General features: G+C 46.5%; 1 protein-coding gene across 1 annotated transcript in view; it reads right to left on the bottom strand.

Annotated features, from left to right (window-relative positions):
- The window catches only part of HDHD5 (haloacid dehalogenase like hydrolase domain containing 5), a 147,032-nt gene that overhangs the window by 97,124 nt on the left and 24,044 nt on the right, over nucleotides 1-25,864 (bottom strand). The window contains exon 4 of the mRNA XM_086952882.1: nucleotides 4,151-4,244. Within this exon, the coding sequence (XP_086809008.1) occupies nucleotides 4,151-4,244 (94 nt within the window). The remainder of the gene's footprint in view (nucleotides 1-4,150; nucleotides 4,245-25,864) is intronic.

The raw sequence follows: 25,864 nt of genomic DNA, 5'->3' as shown, positions 1-25,864 counted from the left end.
ACCGCGGAACCAGAACCACTGCAGGCACCAAGGCTGCGCCTGAGCTGTGCAGGATTGGGCGTCACACTTTCTAGCTCCCCTGCCTGCCAAGGTACTCACCGCGACCCACCATCTTCAATTCACGGGGCACCGCACCATGCAGGGAGACATAGGCACAGCCCGAAGGCCTCTCCGTCCAGAGGATTCTACTGGGAAGTGCCCGCAGTCAGGTAGGCCATCCCCACCAACAAAGCAAACACAAGGAGATGATGGGCAGAGGTCTGAAACTTTTCAGACACTCACCCCCAGTCACAGATCTGGGTTGAATACATCATCATTCTTTAGCTCTCCTCGCCACCTCAGTTCAGACCCAGCTGTCTTGACTGTGTGCCTCATGGGAACAGTCCAGCCCGAACTGCCAAGCCAGGTCTACCCTGAACCAGAAACAAGCATCTTGGGACCGGTTTCTGGGTAACACCCTTCATCAGGTAGGCTATCTTGAATCCAGTGGCAAAGTGAGCAAGGGACCCAAGACTGGGCATACCCCACCAACAGGCACACAGTGCTCCGGGGCCGCAACCGCAACCCAGAATCCGTCCAGGCAGCCCCAGAGTGGCAGATGCCCCTACCTCTAATGCCACAATCTGGTATCGTCATCCCTTCAGTCCACAAGCAGGATCTGAGGCAGGGGTGTGGGACAAGCTCCGACATCCAATCGGTCCTGGTTTACGGGACACAGCAGACAATGTTGGAACACAGCGCAGTCGCCATACGTCGTCCCCTTCTCCTCCGCGTCAGCGGATTTACTTTGCGTTCACCCACCGGGTCATCAGTATAGTTCTCAACTCATCCGATGTTGGACAGGATTATGACAGATTTAACAGCTTTTGTGGTGTGGACGTGTGGAGCTCTGCTAAATTGTGTCCGCCATGTTGGCTGTCCAAGCCTAGCCCCCCCTTTTGTTACTTTTAATTCGTTTTTGTATCGGTGAGTGCATTCTGTATCTGGTTGCTATTTCTTTCATGGGTTCATCAGTTATATGATCAGTTATTGAATGTGGTTGCTCTACTTCAAATGAACAGTCCCTTTCTGACCACTGCTCTCTGCAGGTTTGGAATTTTCTGGCTGACTCCCGGGTATTGACCTTTTAAGGGATAGCTTTGGAGGTATAGGGTTTTCGTTCCACTCACTGATGGTGATATTGGGTAATGTTCTGAATCTGGCTCCCCAGTAGTTCACCAAAACTCCCCTCTGTGAGCATATTATCTGAAGACTGGTAATATGGCAAGTAGCTTGAAGATGTGGTCTGGCAGACTAATTTGTTTATTTTATTTTATTTCTAAAGCACAACACTTCACCCAGGGGATATCATGGCACTGATTAATTGACCAAACTGACCAGTGATATATCACACTGAACAAGAGACATCGTATCGTCCATTAGCCTGGAAAAAGACATGGTTTCAATTCCTTTCTAAACCTGGTAGGATTATCAATAAGAAAAATGTTCAAAGGTTCAAAATAAAGGTTCAAAATTCCACTGAACCGCAGGCAAATACGGAAAAAATTGTCCGTCATATCTGACTTTTCTAATCTACTTGGTTTTACCTTGAGCCAGATTGCGAGATTTCAGATTGCAAGTGGCTTTATAAGATTCCACCCTGGCTTGCAGGATCTCTGGACCCTTGTTATGCAAAGCTTTATGAGCATAGCATAAGAATTTGAAATTAGCTTGCAGAAGCAGAACCAAACCTGTCAAATTACAGATTAACTTGGCCGCTGTGTTTTAGATTACCTGCTTTCTTGTGAACAGGTAATCAGCCATGCCTACAAATAAGGCATTGTCATACTCTAGTCTACTTGGTATGAGGGCCAGGATTATGGTTTTACACCAAGCTGTTAGAATCCATTTAAACATCCTTCTCAGTAGTTTAAGAATGCCAAAGCATTTGCCACATGTAGCCCTGACATACTCTATAGTTTTTTAAATATAAAGTAAGATCTTCTTATCATACCTAACTGTAACGTCACTTTAACCTTTGCCTTTTAAAGTGAATTTCTTAGATTTTTTGGTCACATTACCTTACTGAGCATACTTGTTGATGGTGCACAATAGAGGGTTGGATGCAGGGCACCAAACACCCATGTCACACCACCTTTGGCTGTGCATGGCATTGGCCATCGGGCCTGAAATGTAGGAAGGCCCAGCACCCAACACCCATGGGCAGCCAATCCCTCGGCGAGCAGCAAACCCCATCGAAAGGCCAACTGGCCACGGACCCCCACCTCACATTTTCCTTTTTTTTAAATTATTTTCAGTCCTAAAGTAGCACAGGAGTCCAAGCTTTCCATAGGAAGTTTATTTGTTGTTTTGCTAATAACTTTGGTGCTGTTTGACGAATCTTCATTACATTTTCCACAATAAATAAAGGTCATTCACCTCAGCTCTTTACTACGAGGTTTCAGGGTTATCTGTCAGACAAGGTCCAAGAAAAAAGGGGGCACTTCCCCCATGCAATTATATTAAGAGATTTTCGACAACAATACAGAAAAATTGGCTCAAAATATTTAAACCAAATTTGACAGAAAGCTACATGTGTACCCAGAAATCATACTTTTTGCTAACTGGTGTAAATCAGTTCAGCTGTTTTCAAGACATTCACGTTTAAAGTGGTGCATGCTATGGTCATGAAGGGGTTAAAAAAATATGTATATCTGGACTGCAGGTGTCCGGATATGCTCTGATTAGCCACTTTAAAGTGGACTATTCAATTATGTTAGGCTGCCCACAACCTGAATAATATTGTGTTGTAGCCACTACAAGGTTAAGGGACATGGTCTCCACGTCCTGAAAATGAATAAAAAGCATATATATAAGGGATTACGGTGACCAAACTCATGACAACATGTTGTGGCAGCCAATTACAGTACTCTGGATAATGGTCCATATTCAAAATATATTGTAGTGAAAGGCAGGATTTGAGGTTCACAAAAAAGTTGCACATATAAAGAGTTGTACCAGATTTTAGTAACAATATAAATCACTGCTGGTGGTACCTAATTGACTGTAGGAGCTCCTCCCTCTCCATGTCTAAACAGGTCAATGCCGTCTCCTCCTCCTGCTACAACACCCTCCGCATGCTCCACAGGATCTACAAGTGGATCCCGACCGAAACAAGAAGAACGGTGACACATGCCAGCAGCAGACTGGACTACGGCAACGCACTCTACGCAGGAATCCAAGCCAAACACCTACGACGACTACAACGCATCTAAAACGCCTCCGCCCGACTGATCGTCAACGCCCCCCGCCGCAGCCACATCACCTCCCAACTGAGAAACTTACATTGGCTCCCCGTCGACAAGAGGATCACCTTCAAGCTCCTCACCCACGCACACAAAGCCCTCCACAACGCCGGACCAGCCTACTTGAACAGCAGACTCAGCTTCCACACCCCCACCCGCCAGCTCGGCTCCGCCAGTCTCGCCCTCGCCGCTGTCCCCCGCATCCAACGTACGACCTCCGGCGGCAGATCCTTCTCCTACCTCGCCGCCAAGACCTGGAACACCCTCCCTACCCACATACGGCAGACCCAAGACCTACTCGCCTTCAGAAGACTCCTCAAGACCTGGCTCTTCGAACAGTGGCAGCACCCCCCTCCCCTCAGCGCCTGAGACCCTCACATGTAAGTAGCGCGCTTTACAAGTTCTCTGATTGATTGATTTATTAAACTGTGGTGTGTTCTAAGGTAACAGTACCATGTGAAAAATGCTGATCCTCTGCTGGATTTGATGAACCATGTTTGAGAGAAAACGGGTTTCTCTCATGATTTTCTCACTGAGGTTATATAAAGTGTCCCAGAAACTAAAATGAGAGCACTTATTCTATAAATTCAAACTATCTTCCTCAGCCATATGAGAATAAAGTCTGACATTCTGAGTAAAACATGTACTTCAAACAGCAGTAGCAGCCGGTCAGTTAATTTCCCAGTGTTCTCCGGAGGCCTCGCACATAGTTCCAATGAACAACTAGAGCATTAACATTCTGTATTTAGTAGCACCCAAACGAGGACACAGAGAAAGATTCATGGAGTTCTGTGACCAGGATGTTAAAATCGGAGAAAGCTAAAATAATAACCCAGTCTCTTGTTCAAAGTGTCAGCAGTTTGTACCTTCTCCTTCGGCCTGCGGTTGTGGTCAACCATATCCAGCAGGGGAAACGCCTCCCTCAGGGAATCGATGGTCACAATGTCCTGGAAACCTAGACTATAAAGTAGGAGGGGGAAGTTAAGGAACACCACTTCTGAGAGCACGTAAGGCAGCATTTCATCCACTTACCGAATAGTGCAGAGATGGATCCTGCTAAAAATTATTATTGTCATGTAGATATTCTTGCTACCTTTACAACTACATCCAAACATTATAAGAAGCCATTAACATGATTAATCGTTCCACTTTTGGCAACCCTAAGCTTCCAGTAATATCCCCCATACAGAACAGGAACAGTGGACGCAAGTAATGCCTTTATCCTGTGTGTGCGGCAGCCATTTTACATGTTTACGTAAGACCCATCTAAAGGGAATGCCAAGAAATGTAGCTACTTAGGGATGACCTTGAATCCACCAAAAATGTTGACGTGCCCTGTATAAAGTTAGCATGAGTTAGAGGTGTGCAATAGTTCTAAAGAACCAGAAAGACTAGTAATCCAGTACATCTGAAAGGATGATGCAAAGACTGGGAAGTGCCCGTGGCACGGATGATAATCTTGAAACCCCTGAGTAGGTGACTGGATGCTTCTCCTTTCGTAAAATAATGTAACATTAGACCCCCAGTACCTCTGTCATCGAGCTTACAAACTAAACTAATGAGTTCTCATTTTAACAACCAAAGAACATACTTTCCACCCATGAATTCCTCTGAGGGACTTTGACAACAGGTAAGAACTTGCCAAAACGTTAAAGTAAATACTGGCTGAGTGCGCAGCAACAGCAACACATGAACAGCCATGCAACACTGACTTGCTAAAGTGTCAACCTACACGGTTGTCATGGATTGGCATTGATGTGTTGTCCAAAGATACACCGATCTTCAGACAGCTGCTTGTCCTCAACAGTATGGAGAAAGCCTGGCCCTCTTGTTCACTTAGCTGGTCGCAAACAGGTTAGCCTCTTTGTGTCAACTGTGTAGGAGAAGGGTTCCATTTGTCCTACGATTATTGACTCATGAAATTCAACTACTGAGTCCACACTTTACAATCCCGTCTAAACACATCTAAATTTCATTACTTGCTGTGATTACCAACTAAAGCACACTGACAAGGAACAACCACTCTGAAAGATTAAAACGATGAAGAATGTATAAAGAGTCTGTATTTGTAATTTCGCTTGTCATTAGTGGGTTTGCACAAGCAGAACCTGAATAGCACTTCCTTTCCCTTGGCCAGGATTCTGGAGTGAATCTTTCCGTAAGCGAGTACAAGGGGCTGTTTGTTGTGTAAATTATCAGGGGGGATGCATCTTATAGTATGGTTTACATCACCCACATGAATACAAAACACTGTCTGCTTTCTATAATGACCCAAAATATGGAATTCCCACTTGTAAAGTCCTGAATACCTACCTGGATTTCACTGTAAGCTGAGTGAACAATCTCAAATCAATAATATTTTCGTTATTTTTTCCAAATTGTTTCACTAAATGTTCCACTGTTTTCTTGAGAATAATAGTTCAAATACTGAACCACTTTGGTTCTCCGATGCATTAAATCGCACTTCACTACAGAGGCACCAACTTCATTTTCATTTTTTTCTCACAAGATCAGTTATTAAAGGAGTAAAGAATCTGGTAGATCTGAAAAATATGTTTAACATTCTGCCTTCACATTCAGGTGTGCACAATGCAGCAAACGTGGTACAATGGTCCTTCTTTATACAGCTAGGATTTAAAGCATCCCATGTAATTGGCTGAAGAAGGGAGGTGAATATAGAGGTCACACTTAGAGGGTGTTGCAGAGATTCTGCTCAGAAACAGAACTATGCTTGGGATCATAGAACATCAGCATTCAGGGACTGAGTCACCATACCCCATCCTTATCTATGGGCCTGAATCTGACTAGCATATAGTGCCTCCTAATCTTTCCAGAGAGACAAATGATGTGGCGCCCTAGAACACAACAATCTTGACCCTCTCAGGGATCGCAATAGCAGGTCTCACTTGTACTTGTCCACAATAAATAGAGAAGAGACATGAGGGAAGTTCACAATATTTATTGCAATTATAGTGCTCTGATATGCAATAACTGTGCCACAACTAGAAAACAAATAAATACAGGTCAGGAGTGTCATTAGCATGGTTAGCAGACCATAAGAAAAGCCCTGTCATGTTAGCTGACAGATTTGCTAAAATCCACCCTCACTACAGAAGCAAAGTGATTAACGATTATAGACAATAGATCTCTAGGTTTAGTGGAGGACATCATACCTTAAAATACATAGGTAGCTGCTCGACATTCCAGCTGATGCAGCCCTCTCGTCTCAGGACTTTGCTCTGTCTGCAAGTCTACACTGGTTGTATGATGGAACATCTACCACTTGAACAACTACAGTCTAAACAACTACTCCTTAACCACTACTTAGTCTAAACCACTACAGTTTTAACAACAACTATCTTTTACAACTACTATGCCTTTACCTCGCTTGCCTTTACCCCATTAATGTATCTATTTTACTGGTAAGTATAAACCTGTGTGTACATATATATATATTTTTATATATACATATGTATGTATGTATGTTTGTGTAATGGGTTTGTATGTACCTGTAAAACACTTGCATTTAAGTAAAGGCATGTATGCTAAAGACATATGCGTTGTAAAGTTAATATTGGTGAGCATTATGTATATATATATATATATATATACATACATATATATATATATATACATATATATATATGTCTACACACACAGACATGCACCCCTTTACTCCCTATTAATGTTACAAAATCCCTTTCCAACCAAAAAACCTACACCCACCCCAAACCTTTAAAATACCCTTTCCATCCAAAAACATATATACCCACCCTAATCCCTACAAATTCCCTATCCACCCAAAAACCCACACCCACCCTAAACCCTAAAAATACTCTTGCAATCCCCAAAACCCAAGCCAACCTTAAAATTACCCTTGCAGCCCAAAAACCCATACCACCCTAAAATTACCCTTGTCACCCAAAAACCCATACCCACTTCTAAAATTACCCTTAACACCCAAAAACCTAAACCCACCCAAAACCCTAAAATCACCCTTGTACCCAAAACCCAACACCCACCCTAATTCCTAAAAAATCGCTTTCCACCCAAAAACCCATCCATACCCTAAACCCTACAAATTCCTTGGAAATCTCAAAAACCCATACCCACCCTAAATCCTAAAATTTCCCTTGCAATCCCAAAAACCCATACATACCCCACCCAAAAACCCATACCCACCTCAAATCCCCAAATTTCCTGTGGCACCCAAAAACTCATACTCATCCGAAACCATTAAAAATACCCTTGCAACTATATATATATATATATATGTATATATATATATATACACACATATACACACACACACATATATATATATATATATATACACACACATATATATATATATACACACACACATATATGTATACATATACATATGTATATATGTATATATACATATTATAGAAAACAAAGGAGGCGGCACAATCAGGATATCTTTTTACAAGCCTTATTTATTTCAAGACTTTCACCCCACCAACGCGTTTCAGCCTTACACGGCCTTGCTCACGGTTGGTTAGTCCCTCTACTGTGTTTCTATTTATACTAGCCCATAGTTAGCCATTTATGAGGCATTATGGGATCTGTAGTTTGGTTACATTTTCTTTTTTTTTTTTTTTTTTTTTTTTTGGTGTAAAAACTTTTATTGATGTTCATCATCCATTTTACAACAAGACAATTACACAGTAATCATGACAGGAGAAAGGAACAGGATGTCCCGTAGTAATACACAGCTATTTAGCCGACAACCCTCCGGTCCGGCAGCAAAGGATGAGGATGATACAGCAGACCATTAGGAGAGAAGCATCGGAGTCATGAAGTTTTACTTTTTTTTTTTTTAAATAGCATTTTTGTTAACTGTTTCATGTATAAAACGTTGAAAAACAAACCAAACAAAGTGGCTCAATAATAGTGCTTAGATGCGAAGCAATATAGAACAAAGACGCTAGTAGAACACACCGACCCCCCACCCAGGCCTAACCCCTCCACCCCCCGCAGAACGTGAGCAGGAGTTCCCATGATATGAGTACAGTATTAGTCTTGCCCCGTGGCAGCCCACAGGTTAGCCAATCATCTCCTCCTCATCTTCCGAGTCTTCGTCTTCAGCCTCCTGAAGCGGGTCGCACAGGTCCCCTCTATATCTATTCCAGGCCTCCCACACCCTGTTCCATTTCCTTGGGTTCGCTCTCACTTTGTAGACAGTTCGTTCAGTTAACATCAGTTTGTCCATATTTTGACACCACAGCGACAAGGTAGGTAACTCAGCCACCCCCCACCTCTGTGCCATATCACGCTTAGCCATCATTGTTCCAATTGTAACCCACTGCTGTTGTCTGAGGTTAAGATCAGTGCCCTCCCAAACATTCAAAAGACAGAGACGCGGTTCGGGTGTGAGGGAGGTGTCAAGGGCCTGGGAAATCGTGCGCATGACCTGTTGCCAGTATCGGGCAATGAGAGGGCAGCCCCACAACGTGTGCAGTAGTGTGCCATCCTCCCCACATCCTCTAAGACAACAAGGGGAGTCAGCCCTGTGCATTTTGTGTAGGGTGGTCCTCGTGTAATACGTTCTGTGCAGTATTTTCAATTGTATGAGTCTGAACCTTGCGGAAACCCCAGCCTCTCTCGGGGATGCCACAGCAGCGTTCCAGTCCGTCTCATCCATAGCGCCCAACTCATCCTCCCATTTTTCTCGCAGGGTCTGTAGGGGGTCAGAGAGATTGTTCAGCAATTTACGGTAGGTGAGTGAGGTGGCTTTCGTTTGCATGTATTCCGTGAGGAGCCGGTCTTCTAGGGGCGAGGATTCCGGGATTGTGGTTCCCGGCTCCAACACCGCCAGGAGAGCGTGCCTGATTTGGACGTACCTATATGTTTCCGTGGGGCCCAGCTCATATTGTTGTTGAAGTTGCTCGAATGGTATCACCCCAGTGGACGTCCAGAGGTCCCCCACTGTAGAAATGCCTATGTTGTCCCATTGGGTGAACCCTTTGCTGGTCCTCAGGCAGCCCAGCTTTTTAGTGTCCCAAAGCGGGGTAAGCTTCGTAATGACTCCCTTCCACTGTAGCTTGGTGAGTGCCCTGTACCATAGGGTGATCGTGTGTTTAGTGGGGCCAGTCAGGTTCTTGAGTAGACTGTGGTTATAGAGGGGGGCCAGAAGACTCTGTGTCCCGAGTTGGGCCCTGTCCGCCATGTACGCCGGGTCAGCGTGTGGTGCATGGATCCATTGGTTAAGTACCTTAAGTTGGGATGCCCAATAATAAAGCTGTACGTTCGGTAGCGCAATGCCACCATCGTACCAGCCGCGGTTCAGTTTGAGGTGCGCTATCCTCGGGGGACGCCCACCCCAAAGTAGAGTGGTAACCATCGCGGTAATCTTCTGGAAGTAGGAGGGCGGAATCACGACAGGCGCATTCTCAAAGACATATAGGAGGCGCGGGAGCGCCATCATTTTGAACAGCGCAGCGCGGCCTAAAAGTGTGAGCGGCAGGGACGACCAGTGCCTCACGTCTGCCTTCAAACGGAGGAGGGGGGGCGCTAGATTTCGATTGGTGAAGACGGTCATATCGTTAGTGACATGGATACCCAAATATTTGAAAGAAACATCTGTCACCACCAACGGACAATGTTCCGGGAGGACTGGTCGAGGGCCCTTCAGTACATAAAGGACCGACTTCGTCCAGTTAATTGTGTAACCAGAGGCCGCACCGTGTTTGTCACAAAGCGCCAATAAAATCGGGACACTCAGTTCGGGTGCTGATACGTACACCAGCATATCATCCGCATATAATGATATCCTATCTTCCCAGGTCTCCGTCCACCTGATGCCCTTCAACAGTGGTGTCGTCCTGAGGACGATCGCGAGGGGTTCAAGGACCAACGCGAACAGCAATGGGGAGAGGGGGCAGCCCTGGCGGGTTCCACGCGCCAAAGAGATCGCACGAGAGATATGGCCATTGGCCGCTACGTGAGCTACTGGGCCTGTGTAGAGTAGTCGGATCCAGGATAGGAACTTCGGACCGAAGCCCATCCGGTGCAGGACTGCGAACAGGTACTGCCACTCCACCATGTCGAAGGCCATCCTGGCGTCCAGCGACAAGATGGCTGCTGGCTCTGTCAAGGAGTGTGCACGCGCCAACGCGCCGTGTACTCTACGGAGATTTAATGCTGTACTCCTGTGGGGCATAAAGCCGGATTGGTCCGGGTGGATCAGTTGGCCAAGGTGTGGGGTCAGTCGATTAGCGATCACCTTCGCCAGGATCTTCGCCTCTGCATTGAGTAGCGAGATCGGGCGGTAGGATGCACAACATTCTGGAGGTTTCTCAGGTTTTGGGATAGCTACTATCGTTGCCAGGCGCTGATCCAATGGCAGCGTTCCTGACTCACGACAGTTCTCGAACATGGCCAGTAGCGGTGGGCCCAGTGTGTCGGACATCGTTTGGAACCATTCGATTGGGATCCCGTTTGGGCCCAGCGCTCTGCCCGTATGCAGTGCGCCTATCGCCATACGGAGTTCCTCCACTGTGAGATCCGCTTCCAGCTCGGTTTGCGCCTCCGGCGTTAGCCCCTCCACCTCAATCTCTTGGAGCGCCAGTTCTGCCTGTTCCGGCGTGACCACCACTTCTGGGGTGTAAACTGATTGAAAGTGGTCTGCTAGGAGGTCAACTATCTTGGGAGGGTGCGTGTGAAGCGTCCCCGCGTGGTCTTGCAACTGTAGGATTTGCCTGCCTCCATCCCGTTTTTTGTCCAACCAAGCCAGCAACTTGTTGGCTTTGTCGCCTACATCATAAACTCTGCATGCCGTTGATTCGATCCGCTCTAACACCCTTCGGCGGAGAAAGTCGTCGTGTTTTAGCTGGCAGAGAGTCAGCGCGTGCCTGGTGGCCTCTGACGGTGTGGCCATGTGAGTCGCATTTGCTTGTTCCAATTGCAGTTCCAGTTCGACCATTTCCAGTTTTTGTTTGCGTTTATGGTCGGCTATGGTCGAAATGGCCTGGCCCCTGAGTACCGTCTTGTATGCTTCCCAGAGAACCGTCGGCGAGGACACCGACCCGGAGTTCTCCTGGAAGTAAAGTTTAGTGGCAGTTTTAAGGGATTTTCGGATCGGGGGAGTTTTAAGATAGCTAGGGTAGATGGGAAAGAGACGCATGCGGGCCGTGGTAGAGCAGGACAGTGTAGTGAGCAGGGGAGAGTGATCTGAAATACCCCGTGGTGCGATGTGTACATTGTCAAAAGTGAGTTTACCGCCCCCCAGTGTGAGGAAATAGTCTATGCGCGACAGGCAAGCATGAGTGGAGGAATAGTATGAATAGTGGCGATCAGTAGGGTGAAGCTGCCTCCAAATGTCTACCAGACCCTGTGCCTCTAAGAAGTCCCTGAATTTCGTTGGGCCAGTAGGAAGGGGGCGAGCCGGGAACCTGTCCATATCAGAATCAGCCAATGCATTGAAATCTCCGCCCACTAACAAATCCCCTTCCGGGAGTTCCAAAAGAAATTTACCCAGGGCCGGAAGTGCCGATGAATGTAGCGCCGGCGGGATGTACGCAGACACCACGTTGACGGGCACGCCCTCCCATTGTCCACACACCGCCGCGAAGCGGCCATGTTGATCTGTTTTTGTGGAGTGGTGAATGAAACGTGACGTTCTTTTTACCCATATCCCCGTTCCCCGGGATCCCGAAGTAAAGTCTGAGTGTATCAGCATGCGGTATCCTCGCCTATCCAGGGCTTTGGAGGCAACCCCCACTAAATGTGTCTCTTGGAGGAGGGCGATATCACAGTTCAGTCTCTTAATACATTGTAGGACCAGCCCTCTCTTCACTTTATCACCCAACCCCCGCACATTCCAGGACACAACCCGAAGCGGTGGTACCGCCCCCACCCCAGTGTCATGCGTTACTACAGCAGGTCGCGGGGGATCCGCCATATTGTGGTCAATCGTACAGTTGAGTGCCCTAGAGGGCGGGGCGGAGGCATAACAGATAGGGAAAACCCCAAGCCATTGTAACTAAGCGTGTGAGTGTACCGATACAGTGATCGAGGAGCAGAGGCAATATACCCGGTGTAAGGAGTACGGTCAAGCGTGAACACCAGCAGTTCCAAGACAAGAAGTTGAGCCAAACATTTCAAACTAAATAACCAACACAACCCCCCCATTCCCAACAACCCCACCCTCCCTGCTTCCCTGCTACACGGACTCCAAACTGCCCGCCACCCCAATCTAGCAGAGTGCTTCAACCCGCCCCAAAGAAAACACACAGTTACTTGCTCGTTGGGGGTGAGGAGCGCTCCGGAATCAGCGGCCCCTCATTCCCTCCACGGAGGCCCTCGGCCCAGTGTCCATGACGGTTCCAGCCACAGTACCAAACTTTTTACAGTGCACACACGTGGTCAAGGGTCCACCTCCAGACTCAAAGCAGTTTCATCGCGTATCGGAGAGCTTCTGCCACTGTTCGTACCCTCGGCCCCTGCAGCGGCGGAATCAGAGTGAGGCGAGCCGGTCTTAGTCCGTCCAGGGCGACGAGAGTGAGAAGCCGGACGCCAGCCGTCCAGCCAGTCTCGCGCAGTGCTTGGGTCATCAAAAAACTATGTCCTGTTTTCCGCCACCACCCGAAGCCTGGCTGGGAAGATCATAGAATATGGGAGTTCCCGTTTCCTAAGTTCTCTTTTAATGTCCAAGAATGTCTTTCGCCGCCTGGCCACTTCCGCCGTGTAATCCGGGAAGAAAGCCACCGTTGAGTTAAGAATTTTCACTGGCGGCGAGACACGTGCCGCCTGCAGGATGATGTCCCGGTCACGGAAGTTAAAAAGTCTCGCTAGGATAGGCCGCGGCGTGACCCCTGGTTTCGGTTGACCACCCGGGACTCTATGGGCTCGCTCCACAGAAAAGAAGGCCGACAGGCCCTTGGGTTGAAGATGGGTCTTAATGAGTTCCTCCACATAGAGATCCGTAGCCCTCACACCTTCTGACTCCGGAACGCCAAGAATGCGTACGTTGTTTCGCCTGGAGCGGCCCTCCTGGTCGTCGAGCTTGTCCTTAAGGTGCTTGTTTTCGGCCATGACCGCTTCCATGGCCGTCTGCAGTTCCGAAACATCCTCCACCAGCGACTTCGTGACGAGCTCCAGAGAGCCTACCTTTTCCGCCATTTTATGAAAGTCAGCGCGGATTAGGGTGATTTCTGTTGAGATGCAGCCCACCGTTGCCTGGACCTGTGTGAGAGCCTTCATGATATCGTCCAGTGTCGCCTTCTTCGGCCCCCCGGACTCGCCTGGTTTCACAGGGGGAGTTTTTCCTTCCGCCGGAGGGGAAGCGGTCCTGTCGTTGGTGAAGCGGTCAATACGAGTCTGGGTTGTGCCGCCTTTCACACCTTTCCCGGCCATCGTTCGGTCACGGAGGGAATACAGTTCGTCGGTCCGGTGGGGGTGCCAGGTAGACGGGCAGTTGCCGCGCTGCTCCCGGTGCCGGATGGAAGGACCTCCGTCGTTGAGAGTTAAACTCCTGCACGGTGTGTCGGGCAAAGTATGGTCGGTGGCTTCGGTAGTTTGCGGCCACCCTTCCAATGAGACGTCGCTGGAGAGGACGAGTCGAATGACGCAGGACAGGACCGTTACTGGGCGTGGGGCTCCTGCACCGACCACTTCCTGTCTGCGGCTGCCAGGCAGGCTGCACTTCCGGTCGGACTCAGCTAGCACTTGAGGGCCCGGAGGTGGGCCTAGGCTCCGGTCGATTCAACTTTCGACGATAACTCCGGCATTCAATGCTCGATTATCGTCTGGAGACCTGCCGCCAGTCCCGCCCGGTCCCGGGCGTTCGGTGCCGCCGTTGGAGGTAACAAATAGTCACGGATTATCGTGCGGATAGATGGAGAGGTCGCTTCCCCGCCGGAGCTAGTCCTCTATGCTGCCGCCATGTTCGGCTGCCAGCCACGCCCCTTGGTTACATTTTCAGTGAAAAAAATTAATAAAAGAAAAGACTTGGCATGCTTGTGATTTTAAGCATTGTAGTAACATTAGTATAATGTTCTTAATTCTGGGTATAGTACCCTAGTCTTTTCATGATGTTTTGAAATTTGTCAAGTGATGTTCAGGGTGTAGTACCCAATTTTATTCTGAGGTTGATTATTCCAGGTGAATGTGCAGGTCCTCTCCAAAATTCATCCCCTTCGGGTGTTTGGTCCGGAGTCTGATAATCATACGCGACTCCATTTGTCGCAGTCTTCGAACCACATCACCTCCTCTTTCCATTTTGTCCAGTACTTTTGCCCCAAAGAAATGCATTTGCCTCCAATCTCCATTCTGGCATGCGCTCATATGTTTGGCAGTGGCATATTGCATGTTGGAGTTTTTGACCGCTCTTATGTGTTCTAAAATTCTTTTCTTCAACATGCAGGTTGTGCTCCCCACGTACTTCATTCCACACTTACATTGAATTATATAAACAACGTTTTTTGAGCTACATGAGATTTGTTGTTCTATTCTCATTAACTTGCCATCTGGTTCCTCAATCATTTTCATATTTTTGCCAATTTTGCAAGCCTTACATGAATTGCACGGTTGAAATCCTTTCCGTCGTATTTCCAGCCAATTCTGTTTTGGTTTCTCTTGGAAATGGCTCTTGACCAGTAAGTCTTTGAGTGAAGTATTCTTTTTGTATGTTATTAGTGGAGCATTTCCAATGGTGGTGCCAATGTCAGGATCTTTTGTTAGCACATGCCAATACTTTTTCATTATGCGGGCAATGTTTGAACTTTCTTTACTGTAAGTAATTATTAGTCTTGGAGGTGTGTTGGTTTCACTTTTTTTCGGTTGTTCCATAAGTGTTTGAGTTCGTGTTTTTTGATCAATTTTCCGTTTGCAATTAGTTAACACTCTTTCTTCATAGCCTCTCGCTCTGAATCTGCATTTGCTTTCTTCAATGATTTTCTCTGCGTCTTCTGGTACCGAGCAGTTTCTCTTCAGTCTTGTAAATTCTCCATACGGTATACTGCGTAGAAGGGGTGTGGGATGGAAACTTGTACCATGAAGTACACTATTTGTAGCTGTCTTTTTTCGAAATAGAGTGGATTCCAGTTTTCCATTGTGTACATATATTTTAGTGTCCAAGAAATCTATTTCTTTTGTGCTCGTGTTGCATGTGAATTGCAACCCAACTTCGTTTTTGTTCAATTTGTTGAAATAGATTTTGAATTGCTCATCCGTACCATGCCAGATAATGAATAGGTCGTCAATGTAACGAACCCATAACATTATTCGTTCCAGATCTTCTTGGTTTTCTTCATTCCATGCTATGGTTTTCTCCCACCACCCCATCGTGATGTTCGCATAGTTTGGTGATAGAGAAATGCCCATAGCAGTGCCACAGGTTTGTTTAAATAGTTGTTTGTTAAACAGAAATACATTGTTTTTTAGGCAAAGATCAATCATTTGCATTAGCATTTTCGAGTGGTCTAGATATATGATATTCCGTTGTTTCAAATAGTATTCACAGGCTTGCATTCCGATTTCATGACGGATTGAGGTGTAGAGTGAGACTACATCAATGGTTACTAACAGGAAATCCGGGTTCCAGGTCACATCCATTAAAGTTCTCAAAAAATCCCCAGTGTCTTTGATGTACGATGGAAGACTTTGGGCAATGGGGGCTAGAAATTTATCAACATAGTTCGAAATGTTCTCATACAATGATCCGCATGAGGAGACAATGGGCCTCCCTGGTGGTTGATTTAAGGTTTTATGAATTTTCGGGAGAAAATATATACATGGTGTTATTGGGTGGTCGATAGTTAGGTATTTTCTCTCATCATCATCTATTAAACCTTTCTTATGCCATATTACCAAATATTCTTGTAGTTCCTTCTTCATATTGGCATATGGATTCATTTCTAGTTTTTGATAATTGTTTGCTTGATTTAGTTGTCTCATTGCCTCCCATGTGTAGTCAGTTGTTTTCATGAGGACAATGTTGCCCCCCTTGTCCGCTGGTTTTATAGTGATTTTGTCATTATTCATTAGTGTTTTGATTGCTGCACGTTCTATTTTTGAAAGATTTTCACGTGTCTTGTTTCTGACTTTGGAGAGATTGTCAAGTTCTTTTATTATTGCTTCTGAAAACAGATCTATTTTATTGCCTGGTGATAGTATTGGGTAATATCTTGATTTCCTTTTTAAACCGGTGGCTGGTCTCACGTCTGTTGGGATATTTAGCTCCTCTAACAGTTCAGCTTCCGATATAGAGGCCCCGTCCAGGTCAAATAGTGTTTCGAAGCTATTTTTCATGTCTGGAATATCTGCAATAGTATCAAAAAGAACTGTGTCCACATTCTCATCCACATTGTTGATGGGCTCTGTTTGGTTGTTAGCATGTACTTTTGCTAATTTCAACTTCCTGATATATTTATAGAAGTCTATCCGTGTCTCAGTATAATCAAAGTGAGCCTCAGGACAAAAAGATAGTCCCTTATTCAAAACACGCTGTTCTGTTTCTGTCAGTTGGTGGTCTGAAAGGTTCACTATTAAGTTGGCCTCGGATTGCGATTGCGCAGTGGGTACTGGCGTTTTTCTTCGTTTTGCCCTGCGGGTTTTTCTGGCACTGATGTGGGGGTTGTTTGATTTTGCGGCCCCCTGCCTCTTCCTCTGTATCTTTGGTTGGGGTATGGTCGTCTCCCCCTTCCTCTTCCCCTTCCTCCCCTTCCTCCGCCTCTCGCAATGCTCTTCTCCAGATTGACCAATTCGACCTCCTCTAAAACTGACCAGTTATATATATATATATATACATATATATATTACACAAAATACTTACCTTTAATACTTACCAAAATACTTACATTTTAAAGTATTTTTTTTAAAACTGTTTCCTAAACTTACTTTGCTAAAAAAAAAAACACTCTACAAAACCATATAAAATACAGCCAGCCACCGTTTTTTCAATAGTAATACATATTTCATATACAATCCAAGAGTGCCATCTACTGGCCAGAGGTAGTTGTTAATTCATTAGTGGTTAAAAACTCGTGATTCAGGTTCAGTCGTTGTTAAGGAGTCGTGGTTCAGGCACTTCGTTGTGAATGAGTCGTTTTAAAGGTCGTTTCCCGTCTCTATTATGTCTAGATGCTAGTGTCCGACCACAGAGAATAACAAGGAGCAGTGTTGTTTGAACTAGCCTAAGCTGTTCAGACTAGATCCCAGGAAAAAAAACAAAATACAACAACATATGCTGACTATGTGTGAAAATACAATGTGGCACAAAAACAAGCGTGATATTTGATAACGTGTGCAAAGCAAAAGCGGCCTACAACGTGCATAGTTAAGCTAACATAGGGAAAACGACAATGGCCTATATAGGAAACACATGACAAGGGAGGTTGCCTACACTTCACTGGCTTTAGCCAGGGCTTCAGCTAAGAGGGGAGGGGGTGGATCTTACAAGCAGGTATTAGGGGCAGGGCTGCTTTTGCATGCTTTCTCCTACCACAAGGACACGTACTACAAATATTACCTTCAGAGCAGAAAAGCAGTGCAGAGCCACTCCCAACACTCTCTCAGGATCTCCACCCTAGCCCCTTCCTTCCACTAACTCATATCTCTGACCTGTTCTAGGCCACTACTGAATTCTTCACTAGCAGTTCATTGACACCACTTAGTCCTCTATGTGCTACTGGTTGGCAGTTACAACGTGGCAGGGGAATGACTGGCTCACTGCTCAGAAGCCTGCAGCATACATGTGAGGCATCAAACGCATCAATAACAGAAGTTATGATATCGACCAGAGTGAACAGGTCCTCAAGGTAAGATGGTGGCCTTATTGGGCTATTGACTCACACCATACCTCCTTTTTCTTGGTCTGCCAGCAGAATGCTACGGAGGGGTGAGGGGGAGTCAAGGGTGGATGGGGCAGGCAGATGTGATAAACGTGCTTACAGGCGACTGGCAATAGTGTACTTAACTAGAAATTAACAATATTGATCCAAGTCTTGAAAGGGAAATGATGATCAAATGTATGTATGTATGTATGTGTGTTTGTATAGCGCAACCCTTTTCGAAAGACAGCAAAGCAGCTTTCAGGATAAGAATCAAAGGCAGTTCTTCGTCTTCTGACTGATGGTGTCCTGGGTGCGGGAATGCCAGCAGCTCTGGATATAGTGACAGGCAGGGGTACCATTTGTGATGGCTTTGTAAATGATGCCGCTGAGTTTGAAGATGGTATGAACATTTCCTTCACGGGTGGTGTGATCATATTTCTTCAAAGCTTGATGAGGTGAACTACTGCATGCAGTATACCATTAAGCGGGACCACTGTGGAGCCTTACAGGCCCTGACGAACGGTATTGCCACTATACAGATTCAGGTGCACAAGTGTTGGAAGTTCTGAAGTTGCTTTCTGTGAGGAATGGTTTCACTTTCTTAAGTAGAGACTGTCGTGCTTTGTTGGCGCCAGGGGCGGCTCTAGGCTCATGGTGGCCTTGTGCAGGGAGCGTAGGTGGGGGGCCCCGGAAGAGGGGGTCCGGGCGGGGCGGAGTATGTAGCAATCTTAAAATTAGTACCTTTATAACATTCTGGGCATAGTTTAACTTTGACGACTTTGTTAGAAGAGACACTGCACATATACGTTAATTGATTTCTCTCCCGCATTTTAAGCTGCTGCTGTATAATATTTGAAAGACACACCACCCTATACTATTGCGCCGGCCGCTATGAACACCGGAAGGCATTGGACAGGATCTATTATGCACTAGCTACTTGTAGCAAGATTTTGTGCCTTGAAAGCATTGGTATCTCCCACAAAGCCATCTAAGTGAAACATCTGTTGTATGTGCTGGCTAAATTCCACAGATAAACAGAGTAGAACACTCCTCTCAAGACTATCATCCTGTGTAATCATTCCATCCAACAAGAAAACATCTTTTGAGATAAAAACATTCTTAGTGTAGGTGGAAAAGCTCTGGAACACCTTGCCAAGTGCGATACAAATTATGAATGACCATCTGAAAGTATTTCCAAAATAAGGATACAGAACTAGCCTTGCATCTTATCTCTGCAAACCCAAACAAATGTGAAGTCAGAACAAAACACACTGCTTAAAAACGATCCACGTAAAAAACAAGAATGAGGCCAGTTCCAGGAAAAGTTTCAGAAATTACCACCATTATGAACCACATTGGCCAACTCTAAGCGGTCTTGGAATTATACTTCTCTGAGAGGTCCTAGTGGGGGCTCCAGGGCGCCCGGCTGTCAGATGGAGTGGGAGTGCATGGAAGACGTCGAGCACCGAGGCACTGGGGTGACACGCCGGTAATGAGCTCTTGCACACACACACCCACATACAACATGCGGCCAGCCCCTGAAGCCCCTAATATTAATGATACGAGAGCAGGTGCCAGATACTTATACTGAGACAGCCTGTAACCTGAGCAAACCAACAACATCCCCTACGCAGATTGGACCAGCAGAAACAAGAATGCCAGGGCTTTCTGTTATCAGAAAAGCCACTGCAAAAACATCACCCTTCCAACCAAGCACTCTCTCACCGTTTAGCGTGGTGCTCGAGAAGCAATTCGCCCTGGCTCCTCGCGAGAGATATGAAGCGCTACACAAATACATTTTGTAACTGGACTACGTTACTGGTGTTAGACTATTGCAGAGTGATTGATTCCTATAATGTTACTGGCATGTGATGTTATTTTATTTCAGCTAACTGAGAGTAAGTGTATTTTTAGGAGATTTAATAGCCTTTTTAAATGTATACTTTCTAATACCGTTGTTTTAAGGGTGTGCCGTATTGAAATGAACCTGTAATCGAACAACTATCATTATAAAGAAAAAAAATAGCACCCCCTGGTTATACGTGTCTTATGGAGATATAGCAGGGCTAAAACACAATCAGTAAAATAAAAATAGCGCGCCATCTTTTCATCCAGATGAACCAGCAGTGCATCCTGCTCTCGCTCGACGTCACAGCCCTCCGGCCTTCGGTCTCCTGCTCTCAAACAGCGACGCCTGTTTGAGGCCTTCGACGGTAACCTGCTGCAGTATAATATTTGAAACTAAAGACACACCACCCTATACTATTGTGCTGCTATGAACACTGGAAGGCATAGGCATTGAACATGATCTATTATGTGGGTGGCCTTACCTCGGCCTTCCATCAGACACAGGGCAGGCACGCGCCGGAAAGGACAGTACTACTCCCACCCAGGGTCAGAGTGACACATTGTGTGACTACAGCAGAATCTACATTCAGATCTGCCTCTGCAACTGATGCCAGGTGCGTTCAGACTTTACCTTGTTTCTGAAGCAGGACAGCTCAGCTTAGCCCGACCACCACCAGAAATGCAGACTGACATACGCCACCACGACGCACGCGGGAAGCAGTATGAGGAGGTTGAGTCTGCAGTGCGCAGATTACTCTCTCCTTGGCTTCCGGCATCTGCCAGCCGCAACCGCCGCCCTTGGTGACATTGATTGATTGAAACACCCCGGCACCGCTGGCTGCCAATCAGGAACGAGGGACACAGGTCGGTGCGGAGCCAGAGGCCAGGCAGTGAAAGGGAGGAGGGGCGGGGGGGTTGGGCGGGGTGACACAGGGCTTTGGAAGTTAGTAATAGTGGAAGCCGGGGAGGCCCCCAAATCCCTGCCAGGGGCTGCCACGAATATGTATGTATCCGATTCCTCGTGGCGGCCCCTGGGGTTTGGCGGCCCTGTGCAGGTGCACACCTTGCACATGCCTAAGGCCGGCCCTGTTGGCGCTGTGTTCCTTAAAAGTAAGATTGAAGTGAATCAGTGACTTGGCACGGGGTGAAAGTTTGGAATCAAATCGGTACAGGCTCATGTCGTTGAGCCAGTTTTGGCTCTTACTAAGAAGAGGCTTACTGGGAAAGGGCAACAATGTGCTAATTGGGAAAGGACAATGATAACCTAACGAGGGACTGGCAATTATAAGCTTAAAGAAGAAATCACAATAATGAGCTTACACAGAAACGAAAAGGAGGAGCTAAATACAAACCTGCCATAAGAAGCATACAGGCCAAGGGCAATAATGGGGAGAGGATTTAGCCTTCCGGCTAGAGCAGTCAACGTCGAAGCTCGGGAACCGGGTTCGAGTCTCGGCAACGACGATCAACATCCTGTGATTCTTGGCAAATCACGTAATCTCCCCGTGCCTAACAAAAATTAATGTGTCCTCATGTAACGAAACTGGTGCTATGTAAAGCGCTCTGATACCCAATATCTTGGGGTCTGGTTTGCGCTATATAAAACTCTAAAAAATAATAATAATAATAATAACCTTACTGAAGGATTGCAATGATGAATCCACTGTTAAGTGGCAGCAACTAGCAAACCCAACAGCCAACAATGATTTCACTGGAAATGTCAATTCTAAGCTTCTAGAAAATGGGAATGATCATCTTCTTGGTGATAACAATTATATGCTAACTGGCAATGGCCAGCACACTGCCAACTAGTAATGCTGTTGTAGAAGGCAATATGGACACTGGATGTTATGTGTTAAACAGGCATCATAGAACCAGCCAACACGCATTGTTGTCTATATCAGGAACATAAATGTTGGATACATTAGGCACTGTGGCACTTGTTTGGGTTGTAGAGTAATAAATTGCACAACATAGGATTAGATAATGAGGTGTGTAACTGCATGTGTATGTGTGTGTGCTAGTGTATTGTGAACCCTTGTCACCTGTGTGTATCCAATACTGTTGCCTCCTATACTTTGTGAGAGTCCTGCTCGATTGTTCGGACTTATTCTATACAAGTACAAAATGCTTCCTATAGTCCTCTTTGGTGAGTATATCTCATACTGCTGCTGCCTACACTGCAAGTGTCCCGCATTCCCTGCCATATAGTCTGTGCGTTTTACTGTAACTTGAGAAAATCTTTTCATCATTTGTAAATTGCTACCACCGTATCAGGGTGCCGAAATCATATCACTACAAAAATGACACAGCTACTATATGACTACCCAAATGTTCCTCTCTGTGTCAGTCTTACCCTCTTTTCACACAACTTGAATCCTTATGTTGGCAAAATACTAACACCTTCCGCTGCAAAGTTCCACTACTGCTGACAGCATACAACTATTACTGCTCAATTCCTATCTCTTACAAAAATACCTCTCTGCGCACAATTGCTCCATTACTTATCAGCACCCACTTTTTTATAAACAGATTTTATTGACATTATCACATACATGCTCAGCAATGCTAGTTCATCTGTATTAACCTATCATTCCTACCACATAATACCCACTCACCTCCCCAAGTCCCATCCATAGATCTATATATCAAACATACAAGCCCCGTTTGGAATCATGTAATTCGACATTTAGAGGGCAGATGGTAATCATCGTTCGTGGTCTTAAACCAACCTCTTAGAAGTCAATCAACAACAATCAGTAACATAAGTGTTCCAGCAATTCTAAGCAGGGGTCATCTCTAAGGGACTACCCGGGGAAGACACTGGCGACCGGGGATGAGGATTTTTCATAGAGTCTACTAATGCCTTCCAGGCCCTGGCCTCGTCTAGCCTCGCGGAGCAGCACTTCACTCTCATACTCCGCCCATCTCTCAAGCCCTCTTTGCCATGTCTCTGCTCGAGGCCCTCTATCAGCCTTCCATTTCCTGGTGAATTCCCTATTTGCCAGGATAAAGGCCAAGTCTTGAAACCTACCCATGGACTTGGTCTTAGCAGTGTGCGGAAACCAACTTAATGAGCAGTGCCCTGGGGTGCAGGGGAAATATCAGTGACTGTTTTCATGACGGCTCCTCAATACCCCACCGCCCCTCATCTTGGGCATGCTGCATCTAAAGTGTGAAAATATCTATTGATTCTTCCGGGAGTGAGGTATGTAAGATATAGAAGTTAATTAGTTTGAAACAGGCAATCCTCAAGGCTTTTGGGATCCTTTCCAATATAGTTTCCCAGGTACCCTCTGGTATGGGGACCTCCAAATCTCCTCCCATCTGGACCATAAGGTGTTTAGGGGCAGCAACATGTCTTCTCTTATCACCCTATGTAAGCAGGTGACAGCCTTATAAGTGCTCGAAGACATGACTATGAATTGATAATTTTTGTGATGTGTGGTTCCAGTAGGCCAGCCCCCTAGGATCTGCTGATCGTCGCCATCACCGCCCAATGTAGTAATAAGTGGCCCTGGGTAAAATGAATGTCAATCGGAGCTCCTCTAACGTAAGGAGGTACTCCTCCCGAAATAAGTCTCCAACCATGGCTGCGTCCACATCTATCCAATCTATGAGGCTCCGCCAGTCCCCCTATACTCAGAGGTATGTCAGGCGAGTACCGAACCTGCACCAGAGTCTTTTGCAAACATAGAATCCAACAGAGCTGCAGCACTTGGAATTCAGTGTTATCATTCTGAGAGGATATCCGAGGCTCAGTAGTACCCTTATCAGCTGGTGAGGATCAGGTATAGAAAGTGCCATCAGTCACCCTGGTGTCAGTCTACCGGCTACCCATTACGTTAGCCATTGGAGCTGCACCGCAAGGTAGTAAGACTAAATTCAGGGACAGTCAGTCCTCCCTTTACCTCAGGCCTTTGCAACGTGGTTAGAGCCACCCGTCTACTGCCTGATCCCCATATGAAAGCAATGATGAGCAAGTCGAGTTCTCTGAATAGCGCCTGAGGAATCCACACCAGCAACACTACAAAGAAATACAGCAACCAGGAGAGCGCAATCATTTTAAGCAGTACCACCCATTCGGACACAGAGAGGGGGGGCATCTTCCAAAAGTCAGAGATTGTTCTAAGTTCCCAAACCGCCTTCCCAACATTCCCGTCCAACAATTCGCCAGGTCGTGGCATACTTTTACACCCAGATATTGTTATGTTATGTTATGTTATGTTATTAATGGCTTTGTATAGCGCTCAGCTACTCCGAGGAGTGTCCCGGCGCTTTAGAAAAACCTGATGCGACTGTTGGGAGCCATGGAGGGACAGGAAACTATTGAACAAAGAGCGAGGACTTTAACTCTGTCCTGAAAGTCAACAAATTTGTGGTTTCCCTCAAAGAAGCTGGCAAGGAGTTCCATAGCTTGGGTGCCAGATAACGGAAGGAGCGACCCCCGATCCGGGCCCGACGTATGGATGGAACAAGTGCCAAGGACAGAGAGGCTGACCTCAGCGTTCTGGACGGCATGTAGAAGGCCAGTCGATTTCTAATATACTTTGCTCCAGAGTCGTGAAGTGCTTTGAAAGCTAGTGTAAGTGCCTTAAAGGCCACCCGTTTCCTAATTGGGAGCCAATGCAATTTTTCCAATAGCTCTTTTGCGCTGGTTCTACGATGGAGGCCATAGATTGCTCTAGCAGCCGAATTCTGCACTACCTGTATGCGTGATAACAGGTATTCAGGCATGCCCAGGTAGAGGACGTTGGAATAATCCAAGCGGGAGCCTATCAAGTCCTGTACAGTGACTTTTCGATGAGCAAAAGAGAGCATAGGAAGAAGTTTCCTAAGCATTTTCAAAATGCTGAAACACTTTCCAACAAGACCTAGGATCTGAGGTTTCAGAGTAAGACCCTCATCAATCTGCACTCCCAGATTCTTTGCCTTGGAGACAGCCAATGGAGGAAACATGGCCGGAGGCCACCAAGACTGCCATCTGGGATCGGCGGGACAGCCAAAAAACAGCAGCTCCGATTTATCAGAGTTGCATTTGAGGCTATGATGTTCAAACCACTCAAACACTGCCCCCAGGCAGCCTCTGATCTGCACGCCGTCAAAGTCAGAGCCCTTCTTGCAGGTGAAGAGAAGCTGGGTGTCATCAGCGTAAGAAACGATCTGGGCACCGAAAAACTCTGCCAAGGCCGCCAAGGGTGCCAGATAGATGTTAAAGAGGGTGGGGCTCAAAACGGAGCCCTGAAGCACCCCGACCTCCAATGGCGGCACTTCAGCAGAGAACGGGAGGGCCCAGATCGTTTGGCGGCAGCCCGCTAAGAAGGACTTAAACCAGCTGAACACCGCTCCCCGTAGCCCGATCTCCCTGAGTCTTAAAAGAAGACCGCCATGGGGAACGATGTCGAAGGCCGCCGACAAGTCCAGCATCACCAATGGCCTTTCCACCTTCGTCTAACACCTCACGGATGGCATCGGTGATTTCAAGGAGTGCGGTCTCCGTACTCATGTTGGCACGGAAACCCGACTGGGTGTCATGAAGGATGTTGTTACGTTCCAAGAAGTTGGAGAGAGAGATGTGGACATGCTTCTCCACCACTTGCCAGTGACGGGAGGAGGGAGATGGGCCTGTAGTTGGCATAGGCCAAAGGATCAAGATTAGGCTTCTTTAACAACGGCAAAATCAGGGCGTGCTTCCAAGCCTGAGGGACCTCACCCGTGCTCAAGGAGAGATTGAGCACCGGATTGATCAACGAATTGATCACTGAGGCCATTTTCCCAAGATATTTTAACGGGCAAGGGTCCTGAGGTGATCCAGATTTGAGTCTGGAAAGAAGCTCAGAAGAAGAAGAGAGAGATAGAGAGGGAAATTCCGACAGGGAGGGAACCTCGCCGGAGAAGGATGTGTACATAGGGAGATTAGTGTCTGGGGGTGAA

This window comes from Lissotriton vulgaris, chromosome 1_2 (genome assembly GCF_964263255.1).
Source record: "Lissotriton vulgaris chromosome 1_2, aLisVul1.2, whole genome shotgun sequence".
NCBI lineage: Eukaryota > Metazoa > Chordata > Amphibia > Caudata > Salamandridae > Lissotriton > Lissotriton vulgaris.
Note: the sequence above shows the minus strand (reverse complement) of the source record. Positions and strands in the feature narration are given on the sequence as shown.